General features: G+C 29.9%; 1 protein-coding gene across 4 annotated transcripts in view; it reads left to right on the forward strand.

Moving 5' to 3' along the window:
* The window catches only part of LOC148236606 (uncharacterized), a 195,163-nt gene that overhangs the window by 134,416 nt on the left and 35,238 nt on the right, over window positions 1-25,509 (forward strand). For 2 of the 4 annotated variants that reach the window (XM_088182120.1, XM_088182122.1), the window contains exons 3-6: window positions 7,577-7,673; window positions 14,044-14,094; window positions 14,790-14,899; window positions 23,517-23,804. In XM_088182120.1, coding sequence (XP_088038246.1) covers window positions 7,577-7,673; window positions 14,044-14,094; window positions 14,790-14,899; window positions 23,517-23,804 — 546 coding nt within the window. The remainder of the gene's footprint in view (window positions 1-7,576; window positions 7,674-14,043; window positions 14,095-14,789; window positions 14,900-23,516; window positions 23,805-25,509) is intronic. The other 2 variants (XM_088182121.1, XM_088182123.1) reach the window with 1 other exon arrangement.

Raw genomic sequence — 25,509 nt, forward strand, 5'->3', positions numbered from 1 at the left:
TTTGTGGTTGTATATCTGAAACTCAATGCAAATTATCCAAAGTGGCTTTGGTTGTTACCTTATATTTTCACTCAAAGCTAACCCATTTCAAATCCGAGCGCATTAGCAATGTATTAAAATCGTTACATAAATATTAACGACGGCATTAATTTGACAATATACAACGAGTGGCCAGTTATTTGTTTTATGTTGAATTTTAACAAGGCCCAAAGGCAACAAAGGAGTCAGAAGCTTTAACAGATAACGGGCAGGCATGACTTGCTTGTGTGCCTAGAATTCGTTGTCAGAGTTTACGGATACCAATACATTATTACAGCTGAAAAGTTCCGCGGCTATTTTGGCACTTTACGATGCCCCTGGGTCCCTTATCCCTTTAAAAGGATGTATACAGGGCCGTTTCGGCATGCGCCCGAACCGCCTTAACTTATAAGAATTTTATAATGGCCTAATTTAAAAAATATATCTAATTTTCTGAGATTATCTCGTAATGGCTCCCTCACGCTTTGTCAATATATATTGCAATATATACATATTACATAATATACTCAACGTGTTAATTATTGTAGACATATGATCACGATGTTTGTTACAAACATGTACAAATATATTGGTTCCAAATATGTATTAAACTAATGCTTCTCAAATGTTATTCTACCGCATGATACATATAATTAAACAGCCCAATTGTGTGCTTAGTTACATTGTATATGCCAATTTACTGAGTGATCTATTAGGTATTTTACATTATTTATTGTACAATAATTGAATATACTTAAATAAGCGTCAGACATAAGCATCCATCAAATATATGGTTAACCTATGTAAACTTTCTTAAAAAGTATTTTTATCAAAAAGTTAAAATATTTTTTCGGTTAATTTTACATATTACGATAATAAACTTATTTTATAAGAGTTTAATAATTATTAATAATAACCTAATTTTTTTGTTGCCGTGGTTAAAGGTAATTCCAATTTTATATATTGGTATTCTTCTTAAAAAATACTTCTATATTAGCATTAAAAATTGTTCTGTATTTTTATAACCAACAACAAAAATATAATGTTTTATAGGTAGTATAATGCTTTTAATGTAAAAAACAAAAATATAATATGGCTTATTGTTACTTTTAACAAAACGTTTGTGGATAATTCCAAAACAATAACGAAAATCAACATATATTCTGTTTAATAGAGGCACTTAGACATTATATTTTATTGTAAATATTAAGAGTTATAACTCTTTAAATTTTTTTATCATGTTTTCCTAAATAAGATTCTTAAATCTAAATTCATGTCTTTAATAGTTTTTGATATTTTTATATTTATTCGCAGTCTGAATTAATTTCTTTAAAAAATAATTAAATACCGAATTTAGCTATTTCAAGTGTTAATTCGAAATTATGGGTTCAATTCTCCGCAGCGAAATCATACCAAAGTTGGGTCAGCTTCCTCTTGATTGAAGTTCGTACAAACTCAATGAGTCCAAGTTGGAGAACTCTTTAAGTTCTGATGCCTTGAACTCTAAAATAAATGAGCAAGTATGAATGTCAGTAAAAATATCATAGAAAGTATCTGAAAGTATCGCGTTCCTATATTTTTACTTATGGCCCCTTCTATATTAGATTTTCTTTCAGGCCCCTTTCAGGGTTGTTATTTCTGTAACAGATTTCCATTAATTGTTAGAGCAGATTATGAACGGCCATTAGGATAGCAATCCCGAATGCATTTATTTTCCTTTTTCACTGCATTTGCGATAGATACATTTCATTTTTTCGATTCATATCGAGTACTTGGATTTAAAGTACAAAAAGATTTTCTCACGGTGGTGTCTTTTTTTAACAAATAAACCCCTTTTTTGTCTGTTTTTGTATATGTATCACATGAAACTAATTTAAATTACTTTTAAAGATATTTTGCTGTAATATTAGTTACTATATATTAATGCAATAAATAAAACAGATGTGCTAACGAAAGTCGACAGATATTATTTATCAAAATAATAGTCACTCTTCCAATTGTAAAAAATATAGACTTGCCCACAATAAATAATTATTTATACTTAAATTTACCCGCACTGCGCATATCAAGTACAAATTATTTTTTCAGCTTTTGCTTTATTTTGAATCATATTTCAACTATGTGTATTAAAGGGTGTATACATTGTTACGAGACTTTCGATTATAAAACTTGGTGAAAGGCAGTATCGCGTGCCGAATTTTGGCACCGCTGTCAAAAGCTCATTTTCATGCGGGCACCACAACAAAAACAACTTAGTTCATTACCTTTACTAAAAGGGTTTACGGCCTATGAGTTCAATGCTGCTTGTAATAAAACCTTTTTCATATTGGATTTTTTCGCTACGTGTCTGAAATGTTACTAATTAGCAAAAAATCTAAATGTAATGTTAGTTCCAAAATCACATGTGATTTCAATTTAAGCTCCGCATTTGATGCTGATAGATTATGTTAAGTTGATTGATGTTTATTCAATACTGTGATTAATTTTAAGTGATTTGTAATCGATACTTAATTTGAGCAAATATTACATATAGCAAAAGCCATACATAAATATAAAAGGTATAATACTATAATATTTTTTTATTTGCAAATCTCTACAGCTTTTATTTACCTGGACTCATACAGGATTTAATTTTACGCATTTTGAGTATACGAGATATGTTTTTGTGTATACATTTATTTTGAACAAGCTCATTTCGCACTTCAGTTATGATTTTTATTTTTAATTCAAAAGTATGGATAACATCATAGAGAATTTTTAACTTAACACATATTTACACTTTACAATTATAAAAATGTTTATTCTGTATTTTACCTTCATATAATTAAGTTATCGACATTTAAAGATAACTATATTGTTTTTACCTAGGCTGGCAAAATGTGATCAGTATACAGGCATTTTTTATTGATTAACATAATATTTTCTGTGCTGATTAGGGCAAACAATTCCAAATAAATAATAAACATGATTTGAATGTTTCTCACACCTTAATACTGTATCAAATAATTACATATTGTTCTAAAGAAATACTTCAAGCATCAAGTGGAAGAATTACTTCATCGAAACACCGTAATTAAACCTAGTCGTGTCTAATTCCCCGACGGGACCGGACAGTTTTGGTGAATGTCTCAACTTTAATCCTTTCGGTTGACCGTGCCTTCATTAGCGAAACTTTCCGGGCGCCGACATCCCAAGGTCCAAGTTGGACCATTTTCCGAGGGCCATAACCAAGTTTTTATTGGATCGTACGCTGTTGAAAAAATGCGCATTGTTCCCTTGATCTAAGGCTTTCTCGAGCCTTATAGGTTGTACTTAGTTCTAATTGTATTTAACCAGTAAAGCTTCAGAGTAATCAACGATCGTGCTGGGTATAAAAGTATCCTTAGCATTTTTTAATCCATGAACCATGGTATCTGTGAACTATTTATTTTCTAAAAAGTAAGTAAAAGCTACATTAAAAAATTATAATTACTGACTACATTTTTATATATGTAGTAAGTGTTTCTAGAATACATGCATATATAAAAATATGTATATAAGTCTAACATAAATTGTAGTTTCGACTTTTCAAAATTAACTAATATGATCTGATCCATTTTTGGAACATGTTGAATATGTAGTTATAAAACTCTTAAGGCTTAAACATATTTTTTTTATAATTATCTATATAAATAGCTGTATATGTGCGTCTAAAAATCATATCATAGCGAATCCGGACCCTTGGAAAACAATGATTCCGAGCCTCATGACAAAAATGGCATTTTATTTATTTTTTTAACATCGTAATATAATTTCTTGAATAAATAATAATAGGCAATAGCATTTCATTGACATGAATAAACCGTTACATAGTAACTTTAGGATGTTTTTAATAGTGTAATTTTTTTAATATATTTCTGTAATTTATTTAATAGAATTAAATTGAAATAAACACAATACATTTAAGCTGGCTCGTTTCCGGCATTTATGCCGATGATATAACAAAATAATTGTGTGAAACGTAATATTGCGCGTTATGGTTTCCTATCCCATTCATGAAATTCTGCGGTGTGGTATCTCATTATTCTCGGTCGCGTTTCGGATATGTCAGGATTATTTTGGGGCTCTGTTGCCGTAATGAAATATGCAGATAATGTGTTATAATTAATTGTTGTATCAATTCCTGTTCGACGTATATTACGTAATATATGAAAATACAAGCTGATTCAAACAAAGCGTAGTCAAGATAATCAAAACTCAATTTTATGATACATAATGAATTGCCACGTTGAGATAGTACATCATTAATAAAATTAGATATATTAGTTCTACCTGTGCGAAAATTCTCATCGTATAAACATATTAACTAGTTACGACTCTTAAGGTATTATTCACATCTCATGTGTTAGTTAATTAAGCTCATTCATTTCCTAAGCAAAGCTTGCAATAATTACATTTATTTTTCTGACGATATGACTCTTGAAGATATTACTCTGCACCGGTATAAAATATTAACTCTTAAAGGATAAAATATACTCAAACAGAGATAAATTTTCTCTCTTGTAAATAGTGTAATATTGATCGAATGACGGTCAGACCCGTATATGATTGTTGACTTAACTACAAAGGAAGTGCTAATGCTTGTACCCTAATATACAGGTTGCCCCAAAAACATCTGTATAATTAAATGCTAATATATTACAAACCATTGATGTTACATATAAAATATAATAAAAACTTGGTAAGACTGTAATTATTAAATTTATTTTTATGTAACATTAAAAGGTTATCAAAAGTATTTCAGCATATTAGCACATATTTATGCGTGAAAAGACATATTATATGTTTCTTGCTAATCATTTTGTTCTTCCTAAATCAACCACCGAAGGTTATTCAACCAAGATTTTCACCTTTCTAAATCACTCCCTTGTATCTTACCTTTAATAATAATGTGCAAGAGTTGGTATTTTTATAAAAAAATACATCATACGGTCAAAGTAAAAGTTTTATTTTTTTTGTTATCTCATCTGCAACATCACTTCTACATTGTTATACTTTGTTGAGCCAACTGTGTTCGTATATCTACATTTAAATAGAATATTGACGTTTGCTTTCCTTCTCTGTGAAAATACGTTTTAATTCTTAAAAGCAAGTTGTGCTCTAAAATAACCATTCGAATAGATATTATTCTGATATTCTCAAATTGGTAATTAATTTCTAGTATATGGTCTTAATATTTGTATAGAGTATTGAATCCATTCTCGAACTAAAGTTTTTATGTCTTGGAATTAGTCCTTATTTATATATATATATCAATGAGTAATAATATTAGATTTATTGAGTCGTATAAATGTTGTTTCTTTATCATTGGTTCAATTGATAAGTATTTAGAAGTCTAGCTAAGAAAACTGTAAACAAATTTCTAGAATTTATTAAATAACAGTTTTTATTGCATTACTATTAATCCATAACATATAAATTAAGTTTAAATAAATATTCCAGTGTATTAATATAATCTGTTTGTCATCGTTTTCTATGTTATTTTAACAGTAATTATGCAAATTTAAGCTCGGTCAATTACTGGAATGTAAATTTTAAGTATTGCATCAAATGAGCACAAGTTGTATCACGTCTACAGCTAAAAAGTATTTTTAAAACTCTGCTATTTTCACCCAGTCATTTTCGTTATAAAAAAATATTAAATTTACTACTTTATTTTTTAAATAAATATGGCGTCAGCTTATAAATAAGACTTTTCGTTCTTGTTTTGCAGTATAATAAGATAGAAAGTGCTTTGCGGAATAAATGTTTCGTTTCTACGTAAATTATTCGACAACAAAGCAACTTAATAGTTTAACGGAGAACATATAATAGTTTGATATAGAAAAAGCTTTCGACACAGTATGGTATATTTGATTAAAAAATTACACAAAAACAAAACTGACTATCTGCTACGCTTAATACGCTTATACCTGAAAAGTAAAAGTTATGTTGTTTCACTAAATAATAAACACTCGATCCCGCGTAAAATTCCAGATGGATTACCTCAAGAAAGTTTGCTCGGACCGTTCCTCTTTATCTTGTATTCGAAGGATACTCGTCCCATGAATAAATTACAAAAATCTTTTGAAATCATAAACAAATATATCGAATTTAAACAGAAGCAAATATTTTCCCAAAATGTAGATCAACTTTGCCACCACCTCTCCTAATCCAAAATGCCGAAGCACATATTGCTTTGGAGACAATTTCCTGTTTATACAATTTTTTCACTTAAATTGTAAAGGATTTTATATTTTTCCTCTTAAATTATAAACACAAATGTTTTGTGTTTCTTTTTTTCTTTAAGTGAATTTAGGAGAATTTTTTTTTAATTTTTACTAAGAATTATCAAAAATCTTTTTTTTTACTATATACGTTATAGCAATCAGTGAATTGATTTTATTTGTTATTTTATAAGCATTATTATAAAAGTTGAGCTGATATATTTTTTGTAAAGAGCTTCAGAAATTGCAAGGCGAATTTCATTAGCGATGCATAATTGGTGTTCCGGCGTGGCAAGCTTTCTAACTCGTACCATGACTCTTGCAACGTCTTTTACAATATAATATATAATATATCATAACCCATTAAAATACGATGCTTTTTTAGGGGCTTCCGAAGTAATTTAAACACGAATCGAACATTTAAAATTTGTACAAAAATCAACTCAATAGCTGTTTTTTCAAAAAATCAATACCGAAACTTTTAGGATTAGGTTAGCTTGTTCCGGAATTCATAGCTATCTTAAATGTTATTAGGTTAGTCTAGAATAATAATTAATGAAAGTATCGCAGGTATTAAGTCTAGTTTATTTCATGTCTTCGCCTGTATTTAGACAATGCTTCTTCAAATGTAAAAAAAAGTAACTAGTGGGACGCCATTTTTATTAATGATTTTAATAATTATAAACTATTATAACAACCTACATAGATCTCACTATGCATAACCATAAGATTAAGAAAATCTATAAATGATCGATCAGTATTTTAAGTACCTATATAAAAATCAATTACACTGAACTCTCAGATACGATAAAAATCAAAAAAAAATCTAGGGTCCATATGAGAGGCAAACCTTCAGGTATTACTTAAAAACTTACACTACTGATATATTTTAATTATATTATATGTAAAAATATCATTGGCTCAATAAACTGACTTTGCTAGCATTATTTTAGTATAAAAACAAATCGGATGATACAATATCATTGACATATAATAATTCGAAATTATTGTGTTTCGTCAGTTTAGAAAAACATATACATGTAAATTATTATGTTTATAATATATTTAACACGATAGTACACAAAGGAAAATATAAATGTATAAAATTATTGTTTTTGCATTTTTACTGCATAAACATATTAAAGCTCACATAATAAAGTACAATTATGAGAACTGTTATAGGCACTGAGCTTTTATTGTTTTGCGACCGCAACAGAAAAACAAGTATATTTCCTTTGTGGTCATAATTTTTGCTACACTATGAAAGTTATGATATATTGTGGTTAACAGATTTTTTCTTATTCTCTTCACAGATGGAGGCGCTGGTACGGGAGATGCAGGATCCGGATGCGGGCGTTCCAGTCCGCAGCCAGAAAATCTTCCTCACATCCGTGCCCTCTGCCTTCATGGGTAATTTTTACGTTATTTACTACTCGACGCCAGACGTTTTGTATTATTTATTGTCTTGTTAGTTTTACCTTTAGATATAAGTACGAAACTCCTTATAATTTATGATCGGACACAAAGGCTTGTCTACATGCATATTCTAGTTTAATTTATTGATTGATTTTATGTGTATACATAATAATTTATCAGCTTAGAGTGTAATGCAAAATAAGCCGTAAATCAATTAAATGAAATATTCCAAAATAAATTGTTATTTATTATATAAAAGGTTTTTCTACTAATAATGATTTAAATGAAATTTTCACTTTCAACTTCTCTCTGCGGCTGCTAATGCATTAAAACCTTTTTTTGCTTAATTAGTAACTTTTCAGACATAGTTTAATTCTAAAACTTTTAAAAGCTTTTTTTCAGTATATTATATGTATCTATTTTGTCTTAAATGTAATATAAATAATCAACTAAAATTCTGGTCTTTTAAAATACATGATTAAATTATTTGTTAATCTAAGAAAAACACTATTGTTCTTACATCGATTGACCATTGCTTAAATTATCCTTTTTAAAAATTGAACGGTCATTTAGCCTGGAGCCTTGAAAATAGCTTTCACTAAGGGTGGTGAGTTAGAGTTGCTGCTTCTCAAATTTCAATGCCAAATTGTGTGACTATTATTTTTTTAGAAATATATCTCGATGTACTCTGCTCGTGTGAGCCTCAATTCTGTTATTTAGCTTGTGTGTCCTGATGTGCTCTACTCTGATAATGATGTTCTTCTGATGTGTCTAAGTGTCACATCTTATATAACGATCGTTTGAGGAAGCTAGTGCAAATACTTAAGAATTAATCGCATTATATTTTAAAACATTGACGCTATATGAATGGGTCCAAAGAAATATAGCAATTAATACTGAGTCAACCTTACTGTTTTCCACGTACGTTTTTCTTCATTCAAGGGGCAGAGTTTTTTATGTCTGCGGTAACAGTTGATGATTTATGGTTATTGTGCAATACTGGGTGTCGTGCACAATTTTTATGTGCATTGTTAACACTATTCTTTTTTGTTTAAAGCCACTTATTTTCATTCCCGTAGGGTCTAATTTCATGACAGAAGCAACGCTATTGTCGCCTTTAAAATTTATATTTTTGGTAATTTGTCGATTTTAAGATCTCATTGAAATCTCACACAAACTAAAAATTAATACGATAGACACAATTTGCCTCAACTGCTATTCGTCCAAGCATCCTCAAGGAATGGTTATCAAAAATGTGACATTACGTCTCATCGGCATTTTTTTTTTATTATATATAAGATATTCTCTATGAGCTGTATTAACTCATTATTAGAGAAGTTTCAATACCAGATATGTACAACCTAGCTCGATTTTAATTAATCACCACGATATTCATCTAGGTAAACCTAATCTGTGATGATCGATCGGAGTTATAATTATATACTAATCACTAATTCCGATCTCCCAGACACGATAAAAATTTAAAAACACTAAGGTTCGTATGGGATTTGAACCTATGTCTTTTAGGTCAATAGTCAGAGACTTATACTACTCGTATATCGTGCTGATATGATTGGCACGCAATTATTCAACAACGTACGATAATCACCAATCGAATCATCGACGACCACAACAAAGACTCTCAAATTAACGAACATTATAATATATTCCACTAAAACTGAAAAATATAGCAAAAAATGAATTATAGAAAAAGATTGTATACTTTTTCTACTTGAGAAAGCCATATTTATTACCTATATTACGCATAAATCAAGTGGTTTTTTTTTCACAAAATACTAGTTTTTAAACGCTTTTTAGTATTTTCTGTTATTAAACTTATCAAAACAATCTGAAAATTCATAATTATTATATGTTGTATACGAGTCATGTACATATGTATAATAAACACTTAATATTAAATACTGAAATTGATCATATATCGTGTTTCGATGGTTTCATATAGTTCCAATTACGCACGTTTGTGACATTAATAATTAATTAAATCATATTTCAACTTACGCATAACATATCAGATACGTCACTTTGACTTTCCATATCCACTAAATGTTAAAACGGCTTTGATATCATCGCTCCTCGGGCGTAATCGGCTAATAATACACACTGTTGCGATAGGCTTTAATTTTATGTGTGAACACACGAATCATTTGCATCCAAAGTGTCTCTCTGGGAGGTGTTTCCGAACTCAAACTCGGCAATTGTAAACGGCTCGAATGGCGACATGAAAGCACAGTGTCCCGGGGGGTTGACGACCGCTGCCGTTATCTCCTTTTGATGGCCATACGCACACCCACCATGTGTCCGTAGTATGAAACGTTTACGTTATCGATCCCGGCACGGCTGATATCAATAATGGTCACCAAGAAAGCACTGTTTTAAGAAACGGTTTCACTCGAAAATTATCTATTCATTTTAAGGGCAGTTATTGTGATGAATAACACTGAATAATATTCTACATGTTTAACTATGAATTGATTAAATTTAGGTTTACCTCTTAAAAGTAAGTGTACTGATTTTATTATGCATTGATAATGATTTTAGCTGCATATCCAAACTTATTTCAATTTGAAGAGTATGTGAAATATTGCAAATTAACAATATTTGCCTCTATGCGACACAAAAGTAAATATCACTCAAGACGCTATAATGTAATTTCCGAAACGAAATTTTGTACGATCGTAAACGACCCGCCGATAAAGCAATTAACGTTTATTTTTGTTTACAAACGTACATTTACATAATCCTCTGTATTTTGAGAGATATTAAATAATGTAAAATGCGGGATATTTCCCATGAATTGTCTACTTGTAAAATATGAGGATTTTGCTATTCTTCCATGAACCTAAATAGTATATAGGTCAGAATTTTACCTTGCATCTTCAGTCCAGACATTGAATCTACTAGGATATTTCACCAACTACTGTTCAGGTTGAGTTCAAATGGTTTAAACCAAACAATAGCTTTTTACTAGCAATTCTTGTATCTTTTTTTCAAGCTGTTTTTTTTTAATAATATACATCTATTTTAGTATTTTTTTTATTTAAAATATTAGGTAAAGTAGCAAATACCTATTTATTCAACATTTTCAATAAAAAAAAAGGTCTGCCTAGGATTGCTGAGTGCTTGTTACAATAGTCTGTGTCACGATCGCCGTTAGCATCTTATGTATTAATGTAGTAATTCGTTAGTATTTGGACTGTTATTATGTTTAAATGGTTTTATTCGTGATAAATCAATTACATATTAAAATAAGTGTTATTTATAGTGCGGAAGAATGTCTCAAACTATCAAAAATGAATTTCAATTTAGTGATGACTATTATATAAATATTTTAAACGAAGCTTTGGAACAATTAGAAATGTCTGAAGTTGTTTTTGATGGTCAGATGGTCCACAACATATATTTTATAATACAATCCAGAGGAAGAGTTTTTTTTTTCAAAACATCAAGTGCAAAAAGTTATGCGTCTCTGGTCGAATCTCTGAAGCGTCTTTTTTCATCTGCCCCTCTGACCCTCTGTGACCAATTGTCGCATTTTTTATATTGCTAGTAATACAGCTCTGTCAAATATCAAATTAAGATATTGTCTGTTGCGCATCCTTTCCAAACAAAGATTAGTTTTTCCCGGTACTTATGTGCGCTTACGAATGATTAACGTCTCGAAAGGATGTGCCAAAAGGTGGTCCGTAAAATATTTTACAATATTTAACGCAATTGCTTGGTCTCGAGATATCTTATTGCTAGGCCTTACTTGAAAGTTGAATTGGTTTCTCTTCTCATTTGTTTTAAATGATCGTAAGAATGACCTCTAAATTAATTTTGCAGCTGGTTAAAACTAACATTAATTCAATAGCAATTCTATTTGGCATAATTGGGCAGCTTTAATTGAAGTAAAATACCTTTTGGTTATGAACCTTTTATTTAAAAATGCATTTCTGCTGAAATTCTCTGTAATGTTTTTAAAATCAAAACTGCGCTACCTCTGTTTGTATATCAATCTTTTTTCAATAGCTATTAAATTTTGTATGAAATTTAAAAAATCTGTTACCAAGAAAAATTTAATTTAAGCTTATGAATATATATATATATATTTAGAAGTTTGTGAAGATTTGGGTAGCATAAATTGCTTACAACAAGTTGTTTGAGCTGTTATGTTAAAATATCGCATATTGAATTGTCTGAGTGTTAGAATTATAGCAGAACAAACTATAATTAAAATACATTTTATAATTTTTTTACAGTGGCGATGAAAATATATAAAATTAGTGCTCAAAAACTCAATTGGTAAGAAATTAAATAAAATGATAAATAGTGGCTAAGTTTCCACAGAAAGCATTCCTAAGCTTAAAATCAATGATTATGATTTTAACGACAGTTTGAAAATTGTTTGTATTTTTCAATTTTTAAGACAGACAATCAGATTAATTGCAAAATTATTTTTAGTATTATTCGTGATTATAAACATCTTTATATTTCCATAGCTTTCCGACAATACCTTCCCAAATTAGTCCCGACTTAGCTACTTAGCGATTTACATCTCTCCTTTAAGTTGAAATCCAAACTAAAGGAACATGAAAAACATCCAAAAAATTGTAACTAGTTAACACAACAGACAGTAGAGTAGTGTAATAATTTTGGAACTACTGTGTGATTTCCCTGCTCAACCCAGCTAGTTACATTTAAATTGGTTTTAAACCTGCCAATTTTATCCCTCTATTAGCTAGTCAAAATGTTTAATAGAAGGTTGGTTAAACTGGGGTCTTCGAGCCCAATATTATATTTAAATAAAAGCTTAATTCATACTCATAGCTCAGTTTTTGAAATTGCAATTTGCTCTTAAAATACTATTATAATGTTTACTTTCTATATTTAAGTAGTATATTCCGGCGTACAACATTAAGCGTATTCGAATTACTGTACAAGGTGTTATTGTTGATCTTCCTACCATGATTGATATTAGGACTTAGTGTGTTGTTTTGTTTATTTTCAAGGAAACTCTCAAATATAGAAGAAAACATCGGGGATAATGTGAAAACTTCAATACTTGGAAACAAACGAAAATCTGCTCGAGTAAGCACTTTAAATCCTTTCGCGAAGCTCATGAAAAGCATTCTTTTTCCTCAAACGTATTTCATACGTATACATGCATGTAGGTATTTATTATATGTACACATACATACATACAAATGAAATAGTATTATATATAATCAATTCATAATTAAAGTATAAATTGTGGACGCTGTGATGAAGCTACAAAATAATTATACTATATTTTAACAAAGCTCTCTAAATATTGCTCTTTATTGTTAAATTATTATATGCGTACATACTTTTGAATGCTATATAAACATTTCCGAATTGTAAATTTAGAATTGAGAGAGTTTCGTCGTTTAAATAAAGTTCAACAGAGATCAAACATTCCTGGTTGCTCGAAACGAAAAGTTTACGATCAATATATGCTACCGACGATGACATACAGTAGTGAAACTTTGAAAATAATAGATGAGCTTTACACACACACATGAAGTGGAAAGCAATCGAACTGAAGCGAAATGATATATATCCTTTCTCACTGCATGTTGAAACTTTTTTCATCATTAGCTTGAGAACCGAATTTCGTTTCGACTTTTGAGATTAGGATCAGTTAAACGGTTTCAAATTTGATTTGATTTCATGTTTTTTTTATTGAAAACTAATAACCTATATTTGGAAATGCAGATGGATAAATTGGATAAGCGATCTAAAGAAAACTTTTAACTCAATCTGTGTATTAAAATGTATGTGTCACGAACAATATTTGTGTACACTTATAAGTTTATATTAATTATTATTATATTGTATCAATTTGTATTATATATTTGGTTGATTTTATCTAAAATAATTCAATGCTTACATTTATTTATGTACAACCATTGAAAATATTTTGCTGTACAGTAGCTCATATTAAGTAAATGTATAGTAAAAATGCGAATCGCGTAAAAGTTTCACATGAAAATAAACTTGTTCCATAATTTCTTTTCTTACTTAACATTTTAACACACAAAATACGTCACATAAACACCGCAATGTATTATTATAACGCCCCGGACCACAACCATTCCAGATTAAAATTCAAAAATAACACCTTCAGGTGCTGGATCTACATTTAGTTTACAAAAAACCCTTTTTACTATTATCCCGCGTTATAATCATTATATTTTATGGAATATTATTTTTGAAACAACGTTGTTTTTATTACAGTTATGATTTTTGATGGCGTAATATTTTACTTGATATTATCATAATAAATTCTGAAACGTTCCAGAATTACCTTCATATGTCAAATTTTTTTTTTTTTTCATTTCAGGATACGATCTAATAGAATGGCTTATGGAACGACTTGGGATTGAAGAGTCAGGTAAATATTAACACTTTCTAATTATTAATAATGTAACAAGCAATTATTTATGCGACTTTTCTCGTCAATATACTATGAAAAAACATATATTTTAAAACTTACTTTAAATTATTAAATTTGCATAAAATGCTATTATGTATGTAAATGTATATATTTAATGTTTTATTTTATATAAACTTTGTCATTAAAAGACGTTAAAAAATAGACATCGTGTACAATTTTGACAAAGATGTTTTTCTATCGGAAATGGAGCTATTAGTTTTAATGGAAAGGCTTTGTCTCTCCTACATAATCCACTGTATATGGCTTTTCGTTTCTGCAGAACTACAAATTACGCTTATCTTTAAATTTTTTTTAAATATAAATACAGAAACTTACAGATGAACCACATTTTAATGATATGCTGAAACTTCAAAATTTAATCACGATTTTGTATTCACTAACATTTCAACAATATTTTTTAACATTCAAGTTAACACAATACAGATAAATTTGCATATGTTTATTTATAGCAATACTACATTTATTACAGGTAACGGTTATTTGCCTTAGGGTATTAATTTAACCGTTTGAACCTTTAATTAATACGTAGTTAGTCACAGTCAAACATTTACTTGGTTCCAAGAGATTACATATACATGTTATTTTAATATTAAATACACAACGTTTGTCAATATTATTTTTTTGCTTGCCAGTGGAGGCGCTAAACCTCGCCAACCAGCTGTGTCAATATGGCTACTTCTTTCCCATCGCCGACTGCAAGCTCCTTGTAGTGAAAGACGACTCTTCACTCTACAGGTTCCAGGTAAATAATTAAATATACATTTCATATTTTTGCGGCTTCTCCTTGAGGATTTACACGTGGATTGTCAAGATCACTGTGGTGCTCACGACTGGCTTAATGTAACTCACAATATATAAAATTGCCAACCCCGCTTAAGGACAACCCTTTTCAGAGGGACGTTTTTCGACTCTCAACACACACGTAAAGGATACGCAAGGATACTCGTTTCACAATTGAACAGAATGTGCCAAGCTCGTGTATAGAATTATAATAATCTTTGACCCGTGCGTGGTGAATTCATTTCATGGAATTGGTTATATAAGTAAAATAGAATTTATGAATAATTTTATTTATATTTTTTCATACTAATGACACAGAAGTAAAGTACATCAGATTAGGTTATCCTACATGTTTTAGGTTAGGTGTACGCAATTGTATATGAATAACATTTTTGTGTTAAAAATATTATGATACATTTCTATATTTCTCAATATAGTTATATTTCACTTTGTACCCTTGCTCAAAGGCACTTCGTTACCCGCTTTAATGTCAGATATCGTCATTAGTTTTAAGGTCAAAAGTTAATGTTTTTGTAGTTGACTTAATTTATTTATTAGCTATTAAAATATATTATTTTCATTTATACATAGATGTCTACATATATTGTAAATATTACTATATTTGCTTTTATATTATTCTATTCAATGAAGGTAGATTTATATATTTAGAAAAAAGTTTTTAATTTTAATTAATATGGATTTTTTAATGATTTTTTTCTCAATTTTCTTTTTTAATATTTTTAATTTTTTTACATAAGATAGTGTATTAATTTGCCCTTGAAACTTAGTCAAGATGTTTATAACAGCTATTTTTAGAAAGTGCTATGTCGATATGTATAAAATTACATTAGTTATCGTGTATAACATATATACAATTTTTTTTATTCGCAATGATTTTTTTGGTGGAGGATTGTGGAGAAAATTGTCTAACGAACTTAGCCAAGATTTTTTTAACATGGGTTTTTAGAATGAGTTTCATGAATCATTTAAACTATGATAGTTTTTCTTTTCGTAAAACTCACATAATAAAATATATATAGTTTTATTTTTATTTTAAATCATTTTTTACCCAATGTATTTTTTCTAGGGTTTTTAACGAAATATTGAATATTTTATTTTTTGAACAACCGTTATTTTCGAACATAATGGCGGATAAGGCTGGCTAACGAATTTAGCTGATATTTTTATGAGGTCTATTCTTAGAAAAAGGGTCATGTCTATATGATTAAAACTACGACAGTTAACGTCCCATAAATTTCCTCGCATCCTATGCATATATTATTCAAATTTTATTTTATTTTTCTCTTGTAACCTAACAAGCATAAGCCTAATTCATTACAACGGTACTAACTCGGTGAGTCGATCAGATATTAACCACCAAACAAAAAGTCAAAGAATCAATCTCACTTTGTAGCTAATAGTGCATTTTATAAATAAAAATTCGAGTCTGCTGCCGTGGCTCGAACCCGCGACGTCTGGGTAACTAGTCCAGACTTTCCAGACAACACTATTCTGCTGTATAAAATTAAATATGCGTCTTGAGTTTCTCTGCAATACATGATTATATAATATTTCATAATAAATCTACGTAATTTTAGTTTATATATATGTTTAAAATATTATTACTTTTTATAAGTAATTTATAGCAAAAAGTTGAAAACTTATTTATTATTTTCTTAGCAATTAGTTGTAAAAAATGTATTTAAACGTATTCCTTAATCTTGGGTATAAAGACTTTTAAACCCTTTTTTATAGTCGGCAGAAAATTGTTACTATATTAATTTATTACTTTTTTTATTTCGTTAAAAGTAGTGACTGTAAAGTTCTGGAAAGCAAAATCAGAAAATCACAGCGAATTTGTAATAAAACATTAACAAATATTTTTTTTGTTATATTTCTTGATTGTGTATAACAACTACAAAAAAGCTAATTTTTAATTATATATACAAAACTTCATTTGTAAAATTATATTAAAAATATAATAATACATTTTTGTTTGACAAAATATTTTTTTAGTAAGTCCAAGACGTTTAGGGAATAATCAAATAATATATTTCCAATTTTTATAGTAAATATTTCTGTCGTTAAAAATTCTCGATCGCTTTCTGTTGATGTTGGCGTGATTGTGAGCAAAGATTTAGATTTCGAGTCCGTTTTCCAGTTGATTTAAAAATCTTAAATTTGTTAAATGTAATGTCACTTTGCTTCTCTTCGATTATTTCTAATTTGTCGCTTAAAACTACATAAAAAAGGGTGATTGTCAACGAGCTTGCCTAGCACAGGGATGATCTTGGTGATAGCTATAAAGAGCTAGAAAAAATTATGTGGGATGGTGCTCATCTATTTTAGGTGCACATTATATCTGTTTTTTTAATGTTAATTACATAACGTTCAGTTCAGATTAATACTAATAAAAAACGTCACATTATTGAAATCGTCATCAGTACTAGCTTTATTAATTATATCAGTTTCTGATTCCAAACTAAACTATTTTAAATTAGCAAAAAGTCGTTTTTTATAATATTGCCTTTTATTCAAATATATATTTTTAGGAAAAACTTTTCTACGTATATTTAATTAATGAGCTACTTTATTATTTTTTATTTTTAGTAATAATTTTTGTACAGAGAACTTTTTCAGTATAAAATCATAAAAAGTCCAGTTTTGCGTTGTATGCTTCAATTACTTGATAAATAAAATAATCATGGATTACTTTCTTTGTTGTCAACTTTGGCGTTTGTTTCAAAGTTTCTGAAGTATTGTCATATTTTAAAATATATTTCTCACTTAACATGTAGTTTCAAAACGTAAGGTGTAACATAGTCAATTTCAAAAGGTAATCTTTTTTGATTGCCCATCAATATACCCACGTCTCTATCTTGCTCAATTTTCATTGATCACCAATAGCGTCCAATTCGTTTAATAAATAATCAATCTGCGCCGGTCCGGGTACTAAATCAAAACACCTTTATTTGCGTCACGCCCAATCGACCGCCCTCTCCCCGAAACAGAAATAAATCACGTTGGGAATGTTGCTAGAATCGGAAAGCCTCCTCTGACAGTACACACGCTCGGGTTAATTTCCTGCTAGTCCTTCAGTAGACCGGTTCGGCTCGAAATTGAATTTCCTTCAGGATTTGATTTCTCCGCTCTTTTGTCTGTCTAATGTCTTAACGGGCCATTGGATCGCCGATGTCCGATTTGCTACACTCCCTCCTTTTTGACTCTCCCTCTCTTCATCTCCAGACATGACAAGATTAAAATTAGTGATGGGGCGAAATTAATTTTCGGCTATACCCTTACTTACGATTTTTAATTTTGCTCGTATGTAATAACCAAAAGTCTTATATTGCAAATAACTTTATCCATTCAATATAAACATCAACTCTAATCGAATGCAATCCCGCAGGATGTCTCCGTCACACGATATCCCATTAAGCTCGCTTGTGCCAAATCAAATTTTACGCATGCATAATATTTTAATGCTTGAAATAAATACAATATAAATACTTTTTATATATTTTAATTGAGAAGCACTACTTAACAATAGCATAACTAAAAAGTAAAACGCATTGTTCACTAATTAATTATTTGTTTTAAATATTTCTATACACGCTATTAAAATGTTCTTAATGTTTAAGCGTTAGATTACCAACAGCAAATAAATAACTTATAAACTATTTATTCCATTAAAAATTAGGACAATAATAATATATAATATCAATTAGGTTTATTATTGTATCTTATTGTTTTATTGCTGGATTTATTTTTATACAACATAAAAGTAATACGGCCTTATTTTTGGTCATTTCAAATTCAAATATTTCAGGATCATGAACCATTAACAGTAAAGTTTAATTCAAGCCCTTATCGATAATGATGATCTAAATAAGAAAAAGTTGATCAGTGATATAAAATAAAGTGTGCCTTTTAGTGCCTTTTTTACTTCCACTGTTTTTTTTATGCATACACAGGTTTATGTATATACATATAAATTTGCGATTAATTCCGCAAAAAGTACGGGACGCTCAGACAATTTCCGCCCTTCTGAACATCGATGCTGTTGTCGCTGCCGGGAATTAACTTCGCCGCGTGTAAAAAGCGGTCCAGGATTAAACTTTATTAGCGACCCGGATTTAAACCCAGACCGAGCAAAAAAAGTATATTTTCCAATTCGTCTAGTGCTAGGGATAAAAAGTGCCATCAAATAAGGTTTTTTTTTTACTCGTCCTAATTTCGCTACCAGTGCTTATCGGACGTTTCTCTTTCGACAAATGATTTTTCATTGGGTATTTTTTTGCTTCTTTTTCTCTTGTCATTTTCTTCGTTTAGGTCTCATTCTTAAAGCTCATCAATGTGACGGATTTTGAAAAATGATCTCTCTTCCGTTCATACGTTGATATAATACTATATGAGATTGTAATCTTGATAGAAAAAAAGACAATGCACAATGGAGACATTGAGTTGTATGCCCCAATTGATATTCGAGTTACTGGCGTAATTAATGTTACAACATTAACATTTACAATTTGAACCTCGGTTTAAATCTATATAAAACTTAAGTTGATTCGTTCCGAAATACAAAAATATTTATATAAAAATAATTTATATGTTGTATATTTTTTATTATTTTAATTTATTTTAAAATAAAAGTAACTAATTATTCATAATAAAATATTTTTCTTTTCGTGGAACTTTGACTAGTAACTATAAAATTTCGCTTACGATTTGGCGAAAATGTGACATGGCATTTTAATTGAATAGATTCATGGCTTGCACTGATAGTCTTTATCATAAGGTACTCCACCCCGAAATTTTTCACTGTTTCCCACATTTGACAGATATCCATAAACTTATTTGAAGTGAGGCGCTTCTGAAGTTCTCTCTTTTTTTCCTCAGACGAGAAGAAAGAGGTAATGTTTTTTATATATGTATATTATTTATTTCATATTTAATAAAAAATACATTTGTACATAATATATATTATATATTGCAATACAAGGAACTGGTTCATAACCATTTTCTTGTGTAGAAATAAGTTCTACAAATCAATAAAATAATATAATTTTTTATTATTTGTTTAAAGTTTAATGATAATACAACAACTTTTGCAAATAAAGAAAAAAAAATAGAATAACGATACAATATATAATTATTACAATTGGTAAAGCTATACATAATCAAAAATACTAAGAGAAGGTCAAAATAATCAGCAAACTAAAGCTATTAGTGCTTGAATTTGAATATCCTAAAACCTAGCTATTAGACCTTTTGATCGAAGTATTTTTTTATGTATTTGTTAAATTTAACGCTTTTTTTTCATATTATAGAAGCGCCTTCCTCACTTTTAATAAATGGAGGTAAAGACTGTCGGGTGGTTGTAAGCATAATGATTTCGATTTTGTCTAAAAGAGGCTGAGTATCGCCATGGTGATATAAAAAGATCGATGTTAGGATCTATGTTTCAAATCGTTCAACAATTAAATTCTATTCTATATATATATCATACATAATCTGAATTTTATTTATCAATTCTTACAGCTATTTTTTATTACCAAAATAACTTGGCTCGAATATTCTACTTCATCTGTTCAATGGTTAATGATCTGTTAACATACACCCTTTTTAAGATAAGAAACATTTATATTCATAAAGAAAATTGTCAAAGGCTTTTAAATCTGTTGAACAGGAAAACATTTTTTACAGTAATTACCATAAAAGTTTTATACTGTGCATTGATCACATTCTCAGAGTGGCAACTGGCTTGTTAAAAAAATGTGTTGGGTTGTTATAACGTTCGAAATTAGTAAGTATAGCTCTTCTATTGTAGTATTCAAAAACAATTATCATCTCTATACATCCAATATGGCCCACCCTGTATAATAAATTTATTTAAACAAACATTGAAATAAACAACACTCGTATTGCTCTGAAAAATATATATAATTCAATACGTCATTGAGAAAGTCCACAGCTGCATAATTTGTAATAAGTAATTTCTGTAATTTCGGCAGTTACGGTATTTTTTATTATGTTGTATTTGATAACTTGTTTGTCGGATTTTAGCTTAACTATGACTGATATATATTTTCTAAAGATAATAAGATAAATTTCGCAAAACAACTGAAACATGGCACAATGTGCTATATATACAGAAACGGTATATCGTAAAAAATTATTTGATGAAATTTTTCATTTATATCACTGAAAATATCAATAAATAGTTTACGAATAGTTGGACAAATATTCGATTAAAAAATAGTTTAAAAAAACAGGCGTATATATGTTTTTATTTATCTTATTATTTTAGTGCCTCATTCGTTGAAAACATTCAGGTTACATTTCTATTTTATAATAATTCCCTTAAATATGAGTTCTTTTCAAGCCACTCCATAGTTTTTTTATCCAAAGTGTTCTTTATGTTCCTAGTCTTTTTTTCATCGTATCTTGCCTTTAATGATAATGTATAAAAGTTGCAGTTTTTCTTAATGAATAAAATCATAATTAATGTTTTTATTGCCTATGTTAATTCTCAATCTTTCATTATTCCCGACATTACATTCACAGCTTTAAATTTTTCATCCAACTGATACATGTATTTGTAGATCTTAATTTCAAAAGCTATATGAGCGTACGCGTTTCTACTTAGTATAAAATAGCAGGGAACAAGTTCAATTTTTCTCTAAAAATGTACTACTTCAGTTCATAGAGAATATTATATATGTGTTAAAAACATTCACATTCTGAAAAACAAGGATCATAATTACGTGATTGTGATTTTTTTATACTATCTGGTCAATTATTGTAATAATAATAATGTGTTGTTAAGGATCTCAAGATTTTATTTATTATAATTATTTTGCAGTTTAAATTAATAAAAATTATTTTGTAATATCTAGCTCTAAAACGTTTTACAATGTTGTCTGGTGAACCAGTGCCGGTTGTCAACATCACCATTAAATTTAAGGAGATGGATAAAAAAAAGGGTAGTGGTACGTCGCGCTCCGTGTACCTAAAATCATTTTCATGAAAAGAACGTAAAAGACATTTGCAAATAAAAATCAGCATACAATTGCATCAAATCAAACAACAAGAATCAAAATTTGACATTTCCTAAGTAGCGCGAAAATCAATAGGCCTTACAAAAACACTCAAACGCCCAAAGATTTTTTCTGGGTGCCATGAGATGACAGTGCTGCTCCATGAAGCTCCACTCGTTAACCTCTGAAGAGCGGTCTATCCCATAAATCATGAGTGGCCACACTTGTATGTTCTAGGGTCGACTAGTTGAGAACAGGATTGATGGAGGTCGACCGCTTGTATTTAAATATTGTGATAGGACAATAAAAAAGCCAATTTTATGGTGCAAATATTCAAATGTATACTATCTTCGATAGCTTTCTTAAGTTTCAATAAAACATTTGCTATTATCAAAGATGCCACGAAAGCTGTCGTAGATTATTCAGTAAATTTGATGAGAGAAGACTGTTGACGAGACAATTGTGACTTATTGTCGCACTTTATTTTTACGCAAATCAATACCAGGTGTATAATTAACGGTTCGAAAATGTCTTTTATCGTTGGCTCTTTTCGAAATTGATACACTTGAAGTGCAAATAATTGAAATAAATTTTACATTTGAGATAATTAAAAAATAATATTTTCCCTATTCATTGTGATAATGATACGCTTTTTTTGCGAACTTGCTGGAATTACTTATTGGGGCAATTAAAAATTAAAATACAAAGAAATATTTAAATAAATATATATTATTATTTCATTTAAAAGTAATTTAACGAGAGAATCCTGCCACTGAAAGAAGACAACGCGGCAGTTTTTAATGAATTAAAAATCTAGTTATATTTAATATTGAAAATCACATTATTTCATGAAAGAGAATATACGTATTTATTTACATATTAACTGTATCCACTGCAATCCACTGAATTAAAACTGGTTTGAACCCTTAATGGCCATATATAGTCACACTGGCATCCAAATACTCGCCTAAATTCATTACCCAGTTCTTGGGTATATTTCCATAAATTAACCGGCTAACTTTTTCCACTTTTATATACTGCTATAATTTATATTATATACTAAAATATTAATATTTTCGTATTTTGCTCAACTAGTATTTAAATATAAAAATAAAAAAATAAAGCAGATGTATAAAGGTTAATATTTTATTTGATCAAATTATTCATGTACACACATATCGTTTAAATAAACAAAGTACATAAGACTTTAAATATTTTTTTACTTTAAATATTTATAAAATTTTATTTATTTAAAATTTTTTTTTTTTTTTTTATTTGCCGACACGCCAAACATACAAAAATATTTTTTTTATGATAAGATATGCTTTGTAGACAATGTACTGTGTGTTGTTTTCAAAAGTTGAACCAAATCGATTAACAAATATATTCACAAATTAATCACAATGTTTTAGACTCTGTAACATCGGGTTGATGTATAATAGTTATTAATCGAACCTATTGCATTTAGACTCCCGCTGTTATATTTCTATGTTTGTGTTACACTATTTGACTAATTGCTTAATTTGTATCCCATTTGAGCAGTCGCCGTACTATTGGCCGTGGCAGCAGCGCAGTCCCGGCGCGGGGGGCTCGTCGGGGGGCGGAGGGGGCGGGGGTGGTACAGGGCCTCCGCTCCCGCCTCCGCCCCCCGCTCCCCCGCCGGCCACCCACCCTGACAACGTGGAGTATGCCATCTACCTGTGCAAGCGCAGCAAAAGGAACCGCCAGCGCCACGTGCTCGAGGAGTACGAACAAGAGGCCCTGACCAGCCTGAAACGTAACCTGCAGGCCAAGTGGGACTTCATCAACATGCACGCCAATGAACAGGTACCTACCGCTGATTACCGCCACAAAGGGTTGCAGTTTCGCTTTGAAAGCTCAACTCGCTAACCCTAAAAGCGATCCGTTTAGAGGAACGATATATACATAGTATAATATATGTTCATTTTATACCATAATATGCCATACCGTTCCATAAATTGCTCTAAAATCTATATACATGCAACTTGAATTCACCAAAATTTATAAAGTTAAATGTGTGCAATTGGCTATTTCTATATATTTTCTATATATATTTACCTAAGCTGCTTTCGTCTGCATGAAATAAATCCAATAAATTCACAGATCATATCTTGCTAAATTAAAAACGACCCATTCGAATTTGTATCACATAATAACCGAATATAAAATTTATATTTTTAGTCTCTGTAGTTCCTCTACTTCCTGTTTTTAAATTATTATATCATACAACGTCTAATATTTTATTCTTGTCTATTGATATTTTTAAACTTGTTCTTGTTACACGACCGAAGACGAAGCTAAATTTCGTTGGAGTTAGGTAGAGTGCTTTTTTGGGATTACAAAAAATAATAACTGGCAATAGCTTTTGCGTCAAACCTATATTAAAGCAATATATGTTGTTCATATTTTTGATGAAATTCACCATTGTTAGCTATGGGATATGGGAGGGCTTGCGTAACCCGTCTGCTTCGCATTCGAATCTTCACAAATTTTTCCCGTGCATTGTCTTGATGGAAGAGCATTTTCTTCTTGGCCAAATATGGACGTATTTTCTTGATTTTTTTACTCAACCGGTCCAATAAAAATGCATAGTAATCTTCATTTATCGTTCACCTTTTTTGCATCACCTTGCCGGCCTTGCCTTCTTTGGAGCCGGATCGTTTTCAGAAACCTACTGTTTCGACTGTTACTTTGTCTCTGGAGTATAGTGGTGGATCCATGTTTCATCAACAGTTATGTATCGACACGGAAACTCGTTAGGATGGCAACGGAAAAGCGCCAAACCAGCCATTGAATCGAGCACACGATTGCGTTTATTCTGCACTGTGAACAAACACGGCACTATATCGCCGACATATTTTTCATACCCAATTTTTTGTGCAAAATTGAAACCATGTGATATGCCTATGGCCTCAACAAGTTCACGCACTTTAACTCGTCAATTACTCAAGACCATATCATAGATTTGGTCGATCATTTCTGGCGTAGTTACCTCAAGTAGACGTAGTTACCTCAAGTAGATGTATGACCACGCTTAAACTCGTTCAATCAATTGTGTACAATTTTAAACGCCGATGCAGATATGCCATGAGTTTAATCCAACTCGGCTTTATTTTTCCTTTTAAATGAAAGTGTTTAATCACTACACGAAACTCGTTTATTTCCATTATTCGAAAATAACAAAGGTAGTATGCTCCAATCGATTGTAAAAATGAAAGAACGTGATGAAAATGTCTGTCAATTTGACGGTAGTCTATTGATCGATTTTCTATTGACTTATTGACCTACCCTCGTAATGTAAAACTGCTGTCTTTTTTGCTCATGATTTTGAGTAAATATATTAGAGCAGTCGAAACAGTTTCAACCCGGAAGTGCGAGTTATATGTGCAGAATACGTAAGGATTTGCTATTTTTAATGATTCAACTGGGTACAATAAATGTCGGCCATGATTCAAATTTAAAGTATTCGAGTTTGTAACAATATATAATATACAACTTTATTCGGATAACC

The sequence above is a fragment of the Plectrocnemia conspersa genome, unplaced genomic scaffold, assembly GCF_051122295.1.
Source record: "Plectrocnemia conspersa isolate PC_06_02 unplaced genomic scaffold, ASM5112229v1 ptg000003l, whole genome shotgun sequence".
Classification (NCBI taxonomy): domain Eukaryota; kingdom Metazoa; phylum Arthropoda; class Insecta; order Trichoptera; family Polycentropodidae; genus Plectrocnemia; species Plectrocnemia conspersa.